The following is a 12,928-nucleotide window of genomic DNA, read 5'->3' on the forward strand; positions in this document are numbered from 1 at the left end:
TTCCTATTTTAATGACGTCTCCTTTTTTCGCATTGTTGGAGGTTGTAGCTGTATGCCCCCCTGCCGGATTAGTCAGCCTTTGGGGCCGAGTTGTTCGGCAATCTTGTTGGGCCTGTGCTCGTGGACCAGATTGAGGGGCTCTCAATCGGTCTTGTACTGGAGGTGTCAACCTATTGAACACAGATGTTTGGGGTGCCCCCCAAGCGGGGTACTGTGGCATCCCAAATGGGTATGGTGGCATGCCCCACATTTGATTTGGGACATATGGTGGAGGTATGTATGTGTATGGATATGGCATAGGTGGGTATGGTGGTGGGGGTGTCCATGCAGGTACATTAGGTCTTGATAGAACATTATGACCTTTCGTCCTTTTCGATTGGTGCTAGAGTTTGTGATGGTCACCTTCAGTGTCTCCCCTCCATCAGGAGTCTTCTCGGCCCCACTTTCCTGCAAGCAATTTTGTTGTTTCCATCGACCTCCCGTGCGTTGCCGATGATGACTTCTTTGTCTTTGCCCTTATCGGCTGTGCTGGGCCGAATTAGGACTTTTTTTGCCATTGAAGTCAATCATATTCATTGGAAAGGGCTCTGTGTCCTCCTGAAATTTCAATCGTCCCTCATTAATGGCCGATTGGATTTGTCGCCGGAACACATTACAATCATTAGTGGCATGGGAAAATGAGTTGTGCCACTTGCAATATGCGCGACGCTTTAGTTCGGCGGCAGGTGGAACGATATAATCAATCTTAATGTTACCATTTTTTAGTAATTCATCGAATATCTTATCACATTTGCCAACATTAAATGTAAACTTAATCTCCTCCTGCCGTTTCTTTTGAACTGGCTGCAAGGAGGAGCAAGCCGAAGATTTGGCCTGCTCAGGCCAAACTATTTCGGCAGTGTGAATTTCCTTTGGTTCACCGTCCGAACTACTTTGACTATGTTCTACTATATGGACATTATGATGAACCATTTTGACTAGTTCTTTGCTTCGGCTTTCACAAGCCGAAGCTCTCTGATGTAATTGTGCTAGCGTAAAGAACTGGATGTCTTCTAATTTCTCTTTTAAATAATAGCGCAATCCATCAAAGGCTATTCCTGCCAGTTGTTTATCTGTTAAATGAATTTGAAAGCATTAGTTTCTCGTATCCCGGAATCTCCGGATGTAGTCACTAACCGATTCATCTTTTTCTTGTCGTAGGGCTACTAAGTCTACTAAATCTAGCTCATAATCGTCAGAGAAGAAATGTTCGTGAAATTTTTGTTCGTGCACTCAAAATGGTGCTCAACAGGAAGCCAGCGGAACAAAGCTCCTCGCCTCGACGACACTGCTCGGACTATGGTTCCTGTGGCGTCGGCACCGAGACCGACGCAGAAGACGCCGCTGAAGGGGGAGGAGGCGGAGGGAAGCATTTACTTGGGCTTAAGGTGAGGTTGCAATTCAGGATGTGCATATATTTCTTGGGCTTGAATTTGTTTAATCTAAATATATTATTTTTTATCCAATCCAAATTTCCAATGACTTGCCATATTATTAGCATAAGAGGCTCCGTAAATTAGTTCTAAAGGAGGAAGAGCGGCTATTTGTTTCAGTCAACATGACTATAACTCTGCTGGGATTCACTATCAAGGTCAAACATCACTATCATATTGCTGAGATGGTCCCATCAGTGACAATGCTGGTGGTATTACTGAGATGGCTGGAATGAGCCACAAAATCTATGAGAGAACTGATGCTCTTGGTGCTGCTGGCAACACAATTGCTGCTATTAGAAAGGTAGAAATGTTTTTTTATCCATTTGTTGGCTCAATTTGTTCATTTGCCACTGTCATCATTGGATTGGTAGGGTATGCATTTCTTAATATTTCTCTACTACTCTATAAGCCTATATTGTAGGCGTCCACATCTTCACCACGGCTCCGCCACCGTCCGCGACCTCTCGCGCCACATTCCAGCCCCCGCTCCTCTCTCGATGCCCAAATTTGTGCTGCATTTCGCGCCCTTCCATCCATGCCCCACCACGACGGAAGCAAGTCCTACCAGCCGTGATGGGGCCCGAGCGGCACCTGTAGCTGACAGATGGGATCGCCGCCTCGCTCCCACCGTTTTGCCCCAATAGTGGAGGCCCGACCAACACCTGCAACACACGGGCACATTTAAAACATATGCATGTTGCTAATAGTTCATTGTGGGTGTCATAATTGCTGGTTCAGTTTATTGCTTTTCAACATGTGAGATTGTGATTGCAGTGTTAAACTATTCATATTCTGCTTGCTTTTGCATATTGCATCACCGTCCTTTTTTGGAGTGACTGCATTATATGGATATTTAGGAGAATCATGATCTCATATTTGGAGAGTTCTGCTTTCATATTTGAGTAGGAATTTTGGATCGAGGAGAACAAGGGAGGTTTCTGGAGAGAGTATTAAACACATAGAGAGAGAGAGAGATGATCGGAGGTACTGGAGCCACCTATCCACAAGGTACTTTGTTTTTGTTTTCATTTTCCCGTAGTAAATGTACTCATTAGAAGGAGCGAGATGCTCTAACTAAAAACAATTATTTGAGTAGGAATTTTCTTATGTTCTTCAACAAGACAATAATTTGATCTTATAGAGTTATTCTTTTTCGGTGAACATTTAATGTATTTCTTTTGTTAATGAATTGGTTGTTGGTACATAACTAAAATGCCATGTTTATATTTTAGATTTCACATTGTTGCCTATCTTAAGAAGATTTGGTGACTACAGGTAGGTTGGAGATTGATTTTTGCTTTCCTGCTGGTTCATACAACCTATTCTTCTGACTCCATTTGGGTCGATCACATAAGCTGATGGGCCACAAAGGGCGTTGTTTTGAGAATATCCATGGTTGGGACATCAAATGGACACAGTTGGGACATCAAGTTTAGACGAGGTGACGAAACTCAAGCTCTCTATGATGCAGATTGATCGTACGCATACAAAAGACACATTGTGTGTTGATTCAATCCGTATATACCCAAACATCACGAATATGAGGATTGAGAGAATCGACCAAGTATTAGGAGTGTAGTCAAATAATTATTATATTCCTAATATGTTAATTGTCTTGATTTTAAATGTCATTTTAGTTCATTTGTTCGCTTGGAACGTTTCGCATACAACATGCTTAGAAGTATTACTGCTATTTAAAATGAGGTTTATTCACATGTGGGGGTAAGATTTGTTGTTACCTGTTGCTTAGTAGGTCTATGTGTTCAGTTGATTGCATCTTCAAGTGGATCAAGCCATAGTATGGTAGTTCCTGCATATAGAGTGCAAAAACTATTGTATTTACATTTTTCAAGTTGACTTCCATGACACATTAGTACGACATAAAGTTCCTTCCATGACAGACTTTTGATTTCACAATGGCTACAATGAATGAATCAGAAAGTGTATTTGCAACATGCAAGGGTGACAAGAATATGAGCACTCTAATGCACCACCCTTTTAGTAACTGGGCTAATACAGTGAGATACGTTATCTAAATGCCACACTTAAGGTAATACAAGTTCAACAACTAGAAAATCTTGAAGTTTATATCTATTTATTCTTTATTGATGCATAATGTATTCTCCAATGAGGCTCTTTGATGTACCCTGTTGCGCACACTTCATCTCATCGATTTTTTTTCTCATTTGTTGCTACAGTCGCTATTTCGCAAGATCATCGTGGCCCTATCGGGAACGGAGATGCTTAACGAAGCAGGAGGATATGGTGGACGTGAACCTAAAGTTAAAGCTGACTTTCAGCCAATCCAAACTATCATTTATTCCTGATGTTTGTTTTGTAGTTGAAACTCACATTGTTTTCTCATTTCCATCTCGATTTTGTATGCCGTGACCACGAAAGACAAAATGTTTTCTTGCAATTTCTAAAAATATAGCTCTCCATTGTTGTGATTGTGTACCGTCGCAACGCACGGACAATGACCTAGTTATATATTATATGATATTAATACCAGCACGACAATTAACAACAATACATTACCAATACATTAACAACAATTCATATGGCTTATGACGAAAACGAACAGGCCCGCGAGCGAGCTGCTCCTGCCTCGTAACCTTCTGCAATCTGCATCATCAGAGATTCAGAGTAACCAAAATCATTTGCTTGTCTTCTTCCATGCATGCGCCGAAGTGCCGCACCAAGTCGGCCCCTTCCACCCTGGCCCTGGCCTGCGCCTGCCGCGGCGTCGGGCGTACATTAATACATACATACACCCGCTTGCTTCACCACCTCCCTCAGTCAGTCAGTCCCTCTCGCTGGCCCCAGCCCCCAAGGCATCGTATGATCGCCGTCCCGTCCCCTCCTCTCTCGGTCTCTCGTTTGACCTCCCGGATCCTGATCCCCTCTCTCCGATCTCAGACCGCGCGCGACCGAGTCGGTGTGCGTGCGTGTCCATGGGGAACACGCCGTCGTGCATACCGCTGGCGCCCGCGGGGGGCGGCGGCGCCTCATCATCCTCGTCGGCGGCGGCCACCACCACCAAGGTGATCCACGCAGACGGCGCCGTCACGCGGCTGGCGCGCCCGGTGCGCGCGTCGGAGCTCATGCTCGAGCACCCGGGCCAGTTCGTCTGCGACCCCCGCCGCCTCGCGGTCGGCTGCCGCGTCCCCGGCGTGGCCGCCGCCGAGCTCCTCCAGCCGCGCCGCGCCTACTTCCTCCTGCCCATGGACATGCTCTACTCCGTGCTCACTGACGAGGAGATGGCCGCGCTCTCCGAGTCCCACTCCCACGCCGCGTCCTCCTGGAAGAGGATCGCTGCCGCCGCCCGCCGCCACCACGGACGCCTGCGGAGGTCCGGGAAGGACGAGGCCTGCGGCGGTGGCGCCAGGGTGTGCCCGATGCTCGGCCTGCTCGAGACCGGCGGTCTCGGCGCAGATAATAGCAAGCGTGATGAATTACGCGCCAGCCCTGCAGGCAAGTCGGGCGGCGGCGGCGCCGGGTTGAGGCGGCACCGGTCGTGGCAGCCGGTGCTGGACACCATCGAGGAGGTTCCGTGACGCGGCGGGCGGTTGACCGGCGGCGCGCCGGAGGAGTGAGCAGCTTCGGTTTCGCTGGTGTTAGGCGGGCCGCGGGCGGCTGGCAGCTGGCAGCTAGCTTGAGCTGGCTTCCGAGTGTACAGTAGCTAGCTAGCTTCCAGATATTCTTTTTCTCTCGGCCTGTTCCATTTTTCTTGTAAAGCCATTGTTTTAGATCAAGTTGCTTTGAAGCAAACAAGGAGATATCATAGGATATGCCGGTGTGTCATCTACCTGTAATGATGTGCAACAACTCAACACATCGGTTCGTAATGGTTGCAACTTGAGAGAGAATGGGAGATAAATAAACTTTACATATATATAAGCATGCCACCTAAACAGACTATCTTACTAGTTGAAAAAGCTAGCAATTTACATACTTTGATATATTCACAAACACCATTTCTTCATCTTTAGGAAGAAAATGGAGATTAAACTAACATCAAGAGCCTGCCCGATCAATAGCCCGTTTATTATTTATTTTACAATAGCCACCAATAGCCTCTTGAGGCTACACCCAGATAGCCTATTTAGAACTTTCTTTTCCATATTTCTTAGCTTTGTTTTATGTTTTTTGTCTAAATACATATAGATTCATTAACTCGGAAAAAAAGAGTTATAAGAGTCTAAAGAGGTGCTTTAAGTACTTCAAATTTTAGGGTATGCTTGGAACACAGTATTTTTCTAGTTCCAAGATAATATTGTGGTATTTTAGGCAGAAAATGTGTTTGGAAGCACATTGTAACATCCAAAATCCTGATTATGGGATTAATAAAAAATATCTCTAAAACGAATCAAAGTAAAATGTCCTTGATGAATAATTATACTTTGGAAGTCACCCTTTTCTAAAATAAATAATAATATTAAGGTTACGTCAGTAAAAAGTAAAATTAAAAACAAAAAAAATAATTTGTGAGCTTCAAGAAATAAATTATAGCAAGAGTCTCAATGTACTAGATTAGATTATCTCCTTTAAGAATAATATAAAACATTCTTTTAAGAGTTAAAGTAACTCTTGTTAAAGAATTTATATTAATTTCTCTTAAATTAGACAAGTAATTAATATTCATTTTTTGTATGTGATTTTAAGTTGTATATGTACGTTTGAGGATACTAAAATTTGGGACAGGATGTGTCTCCCGCCCCTCTGCCCGCCTCCACCCCTTCATCCCGATGCTCAAACCAGCCAGAGCCCCACGCCGACGTCTGCTCCAGGCCCGACGACCACAACCCTCCCCTCCCCAGCGTCGGGATCCCCCTCCCCCTCCCTCTCTCCGCCTTCGTTGCCTGCTAGCCGTTCCAACGCCCAGCGTTGGAGCGATGGTGGTGGCAACCATGATGGTCGGCTGCCTTCTTATAAGGATGTACTCGTCTCCTCCTCCTCCACCCCCTTGCCACTCACCCTTGCTGGTGATGACTGGGTGACGGTCGTCAATCGTCGTGCTCGCTGGCGTCGTCCTTGCCCGCTGAAGCCTCCACCCAGGCCCGTCCCTGCCGACCTGCGTGGAAAGTGTTTCAATTGCTTCTCCCCCTCTCATCACGCGGTGGTGTGTCATCGGCCGGTGAGGTGCTTCGTCTGTAGGCTGCTGGGGCACCGTGCTCACATGTGCCCACGCCGGCGGACGACACCTCCGAGACCACGACGTTCCAAGGTGTGGCGCCCTGTCTCCCACGCTCTGCCTCCCATGGATACCTCGGACTGCGCTGCTAGCGATCATGAGGGTGGCAGCGGTGCTGGCTCTAGTGGTGGCGCTGGCTCGGGCTCTGGTGGCGGGGGACACAGGCGCACTCGCCGGGGACATAGACGGCAAAGGGCCAGCAGCGCGGCTGGTACTGATGGTCATGGTGACCCTTCGGATGGGCTACCCCCCAGCCCCCTCTGGAGGACGTTCGTGCCAATTCTGTGCCCCCTTCCCCGCCTCGTCGTTTCATCAAACGCACCAGGTGGTATAGATGGCCAATAAGCACGAGGCCCGCGAGCCCGGCACGAAGCCCGCTGTTTGAGCCCAGTCCAAGCCCGGCACGACCCGGTTCTATGCGGGCCCGGGCCGGCCTGGCACGAATAAGCGAGCCAGGCTCGGACAGGAAACTAGGCATAGCACGCTAGCCCGACACGGCCCGTTTACCCCTAAGTCCGTTAAGCCCGTTTTTTACACTAAAACGTGCTTACCGGCCCGCTTAGCCCGCTTTCGGCCCGCTTTTTTCGTGCTAAACGGGCCAGCTCAGCCCGTTTAGGCCCGCTGCGGGCCGGGCTCGGATAGGAAATCGAGCCCGCGTGCTTAGACGACCCGGTCCGGTTTTATAATCGTGCCTGGCGGGCCGGGCCCAAAACGGGCCGGGCCGAGCGGCCCGTTTGGCCATCTCTACCAGGTGGATCGCCCAGGCTAAAGATGATCTCCGACATGCTCTATGAAAGTCGCCTAGAGGGGGGGGGGTGAATAGGCGGAATCTGAAAATTATAAACTTAAGCAAAACTACAAGCCAGGGTTAGCGTTAGAAATATAAACGAGTCCGAAAGAGAGGGCGAAAACAAATCACAAGCAAATGAAGAGTGAGACGCGGTGATTTGTTTTACCGAGGTTTGGTTCTTGCAAACCTACTCCCCGTTGAGGTGGTCACAAAGACCGGGTCTCTTTCAACCCTTTCCCTCTCTCAAACGGTCACCTAGACCGAGTGAGCTTCTCTTCTCAATCAATCGGGACACTAAGTCCCCACAAGGACCTCCATACAATTGGTGTCTCTTGCCTTGATTACAATTGAGTTGGGAACAAGAAAGAAAGAAGAAGAAAAATGATCCAAGCGCAAGAACTCAAAAGAACACAAATGTCGCTCTCTCTAGTCACTATTTGATTGGAATGAACTTTGGACTTGGGAGAGGATTTGATCTCTTGTTTGTGTCTTGGAGTGAAGTCTAGAGCTCTTGTATTGAATGCAAATGGCTGAAACTTGGATGCCTTGAAGTGTGGTGGTTGGGGGTATTTATAGCCCCAACTACCAAAGTGGCGTTGGGGATGGCTGCTGTCGTATGGCGCACCGGACAGTCCGGTGCGCCATCGGACACTGTCCGGTGCGCCAGCCACGTCACCCAACCGTTAGGGTTTGACCGTTGGAGCTCTGACAAGTGGGGCCACCGGACAGTCCGGTGGTGCACCGGACAGGTCCTGTTCACTGTCCGGTGCGCCTTCTGACGCCTGCTCTGACTTCTGCGCGCGCAGGCGCGCACTATTTGCTTTCACTGTTCATTTGTAGACGGCCGTTGGCGTGAAGTAGTCGTTGCTCCGCTGGCACACCGGATAGTCCGGTGAATTATAGCGGAGCGGCTCCCCAAATTCCCGAAGCTAGCAAGTTTGAGTTGAACCTCCCTGGTGCACCGGACACTGTCCGGTGGCACACTGGACAGTCCGGTGCGCCAGACCAGGGCTGCCTTCGGTTTAACTTTGCTCCTTGTTTTGAACCCTTTCTTTTGACTTTGTATTGGTTTGTTGTGAACCTTTGGTACCTGTAGAACATATATTCTAGAGCAAACTAGTTAGTCCAATTATTTGTGTTGGGCAATTCAACCACCAAAATTTATTTGGAAAAGGTTTAACCCTATTTCCCTTTCAATCTCCCCCTTTTTGGTGATTGATGCCAACACAAATCAAAGCAAATATAAAAGTGCAGAATTGAACTAGTTTGCATAAGGTAAGTGCAAAGGTTGCCTGGAATTGAAACCAATAATTATTTCAATAGATATGCATGGATTGTTTTCTTCTTATTCAAAATTTTGGACCACATTCGCACCACGAGTTTTGTTTTTGCAAATTCTTTTGGAAATTCTTTTCAAAAACTTTTTGCAAATAGTCAAAGGTATAAGAGTAAGATTGAAAGGAGCATTTTCAAGATTTGAAATTTTCTCCCCCTGTTTCAAATGCTTTTCCTTTGACTTAAACAAAACTCCCCTTCAAAGAAATTCTCCTCTTAGTGTTCAAGAGGGTTTTACAAATTTTTAAGATATTAGAACTTTCTCCCCCTTTTGAACACAATAAGATATCAATTTGAAAACTTCATTTTTTTTAAAATTCGGTGGTGGGCGGTCCTTTTGCTTTGGGCTCATACTTTCTCCCCCTTTGGCATGAATCGCCAAAAACGGATACTTGTGAGTGAAATATAAGCCCTTTTACTTTCTCCCCAATGGCAAACAAATGAATATGAGTGAAGATTATACCAAAGTGGAGAACGATGCGGAATATCGACAAATACCAATGGAGTTGAGTGGAAGCGTCGTTTTTGCCGAATACTCCATTTCCCTTTCAATATCTATGACTAAGCATAATAATACACTTGAAAAACACATTAGTCATAGACATAAAAGAGATATGATCAAGGGTATATAAATGAGCTATGTGTGCAAAGAATCAATCAAAATTCCTATCAAGAATATTTAGCTCATTCCTAAGTTTGGTAAAGGTTTTCTCATCTAAAGGCTTGGTAAAGATATCGGCCAATTGATCTTTGGTGTTTATATAGGCTATCTCGATATCCCCCCTTTGTTGGTGATCTCTCAAGAAGTGATACCGAATGGCTATGTGCTTAGTGCGGCTGTGTTCAACGGGATTATCCGCCATGCAGATTGCACTCTCATTATCACATAGGAGAGGAACTTTGCTAAATTTGTAGCCATAGTCCCTAAGGGTTTGCCTCATCCAAAGCAATTGCACGCAACAATGGCCTACGGCAATGTACTCGGCTTCGGCGGTAGAAAGAGCTACCGAGTTTTGTTTCTTTGAAGCCCAAGACACCAGGGATCTCCCCAGAAACTGACAAGTCCCTGATGTGCTCTTCCTATCAATCTTACACCCTGCCCAATCAGCATCGGAATATCCTAATAAATCAAAAGAGGATCCCTTGGGGTACCAAAGACCAAACTTAGGTGTATGAACTAAATATCTCAAGATTGTCTTCACGGCCCTAAGGTGAACTTCCTTAGGATCGGCTTGGAACCTTGCACACATGCATACGGAAAGCATAATATCCGGTCGAGATGCACATAAATAGAGTAAGGATCCTATCATCGACCGGTATACCTTTTGATCTACGGATTTACCTCCCATGTCGAGGTCGAGATGCCCATTGGTTCCCATGGGTGTCTTGATGGGCTTGGCATCCTTCATTCCAAACTTGGTGAGTATATCTTGAATGTACTTCGTTTGACTGATGAAGGTGCCCTCTTGGAGTTGCTTGACTTGGAATCCTAGAAAATACTTCAACTCCACCATCATAGACATCTCGAATTTTTGAATCATGATCCTACTAAACTCTTCACAAATAGATTTGTTAGTAGACCTAAATATGATATCATCAACATAAATTTGGCATACAAACAAATCATTTTCAATTGTCTTAGTAAAGAGAGTAGGATCGGCCTTTCCGACTTTGAAGCCATTAGTGATAAGAAAGTCTCTTAGGCATTCATACCATGCTCTTGGGGCTTGCTTGAGCCCATAAAGCGCCTTAGAGAGTTTATACACATGGTTAGGATACTCACTATCTTCAAAGCCAGGAGGTTGCTCAACATAGACCTCTTCCTTGATTGGTTCATTGAGGAAGGCACTCTTCACGTCCATTTGATAAAGCTTAAAGCCATGGTAAGTAGCATAGGCAAGTAATATACGAATTGACTCAAGCCTAGCTACGGGTGCATAGGTTTCACCAAAATCCAAACCTTCGACTTGTGAATACCCTTTGGCCACAAGTCGTGCCTTGTTCCTTGTCACCACACCATGCTCATCTTGCTTGTTGCGGAAGACCCATTTGGTTCCTACAACATTTTGGTTAGGACGTGGAACTAAATGCCATACCTCATTCCTCGTGAAGTTGTTGAGCTCCTCTTGCATCGCCAGCACCCAATCCGAATCTTGAAGTGCTTTCTCTACCCTGTGTGGCTCAATAGAGGAAACAAAAGAGTAATGTTCACAAAAATGAGCAACACGAGATCGAGTGGTTACCCCCTTATGAATATCGCCGAGGATGGTGTTCACGGGGTGATCTCGTTGGATTGCTTGGTGGACTCTTGGGTGTGGTGGCCTTGCATCTTGTTCATCTTCCTTGTCTTGATCATTGGCATCTCCCCCTTGATCATTGTCCTCCTCTTGAGGTGGCTCATCTTCTTGTTTTTCTCCTTCATCATCTCGAGCCTCATCCTCATATTGAGTTGGTGGAGATGCTTGCATGGAGGAAGATGGCTGATCTTGTGTTGGTGAAGGCTCTTCGAATTCCTTAGTACACACATCCCCAATGGACATGTTCCTTAGTGCGACGCACAGAGCCTCTTCATCATCTAGCTCATCAAGATCAACTTGCTCTACTTGAGAGCCGTTAGTCTCATCAAACACAATGTCACAAGAAACTTCAACTAGTCCATTGGACTTGTTAAAGACTCTATATCCCATTGTGTTTGAATCATAACCAAGTAAAAAGCCTTCTACATCCTTAGGAGCAAATTTAGATTTTCTACCTCTTTTAACAAGAATAAAGCATTTGCTACCAAAGACTCTAAAATATGAAACATTGGGCTTTTTACCGATGAGGAGTTCATATGATGTCTTCTTGAGGATTCAGTGTAGATATAACCGGTTGATGGCGTAGCAAGCGGTGTTGACCGCCTCGACCCAAAACCGTTCCAAAGTCTTGTACTCATCAAGCATGGTCCTTGCCATGTCCAATAGAGTTCTATTCTTCCTCTCCACTACACCATTTTGTTGTGGCGTGTAGGGAGAAGAGAACTCATGCTTGATGCCCTCCTTCTCAAGGAAGCCTTCTATTTGTGAGTTCTTGAACTCCGTCCCATTGTCACTTCTTATTTTCTTGATCCTCAAGCCGAACTCATTTTGAGCCCGTCTCAAGAATCCTTTCAAAGTCTCTTGGGTTTGTGATTTTTCCTGCAAAAAGAACACCCAAGTGAAGCGAGAATAATCATTCACAATAACTAGACAGTACTTACTCCCACCGATGCTTATGTAAGCTATCGGGCCAAACAAATCCATGTGGAGTAGCTCCAGTGGCCTGTCAGTCATCATGATTTTCTTGTGTGGATGATGAACACCAACTTGCTTCCCTGCTTGGCATGCGCTACAATTCCTGTCTTTCTCAAAATGAACATTTGTTAGTCCCAAAATGTGCTCTCCCTTTAGAAGCTTGTGAAGATTCTTCATCCCAACGTGGGCTAGTCGGCGGTGCTAGAGCCAACCCATGTTAGTCTTAGCAATTAAGCAAGTGTCGAGTTCAGCTCTATTGAAATCAACTAAGTATAGCTAACCCTCTAACACTCCTTTAAATGCTACTGAATCATCACTCCTTCTAAAGACAGTAACACCTAACACCTACATCCGTAAAAATACAGTTGTAACCCATTTTATATAATTGTGAAACTGAAAGCAAGTTATAATCTAAAGAATCTACAAGAAAAACATTGGAAATAGAATGGTCAGGTGATATAGCAATTTTACCAAGTCCTTTGACCAAACCTTGATTTCCATCTCGGAATGTGATAGCTCGTTGGGGATCTTGGTTTTTCTCATAGGAGGAGAACATTCTTTTCTCCCCTGTCATGTGGTTTGTGCACCCGCTATCGATGATCCAACTTAAGCCCCCGGACCTACAAAACAAATTTAGGCCTTGTTCTTAGGTACCCAAACGGTCTTGGGTCCTTTTACATTAGAAACAAGCACCTTGGGTACCCAAACACAAGTCTTGGAGCCCTTGTGTTTGCCCCCAACATATTTGGCAACTACCTTGCCTAATTTGTTAGTAAGCACATATGAAGCATCAAAAGTCTTAAATGAGATGTTAGGTTCATTTGATGCAATAGGAGTTTTCTTCTTAGGCATTTTAACATGT

At 45.7% G+C, this 12,928-nt stretch overlaps 1 protein-coding gene across 1 annotated transcript; it reads left to right on the forward strand.

The window, feature by feature from the left end:
* Positions 1–4,214: 4,214 nt before the first annotated feature.
* LOC103634774 (uncharacterized) lies at positions 4,215–5,368 on the forward strand. Its single transcript, XM_008657363.4, has one exon. It carries the CDS (start codon positions 4,430–4,432, stop codon positions 5,030–5,032), a length of 603 nt encoding a protein of 200 aa, XP_008655585.2. The 5' UTR covers positions 4,215–4,429; the 3' UTR covers positions 5,033–5,368.
* Positions 5,369–12,928: the final 7,560 nt, after the last annotated feature.

The sequence above is a fragment of the Zea mays genome, chromosome 8, assembly GCF_902167145.1.
Source record: "Zea mays cultivar B73 chromosome 8, Zm-B73-REFERENCE-NAM-5.0, whole genome shotgun sequence".
Classification (NCBI taxonomy): Eukaryota; Viridiplantae; Streptophyta; class Magnoliopsida; order Poales; family Poaceae; genus Zea; species Zea mays.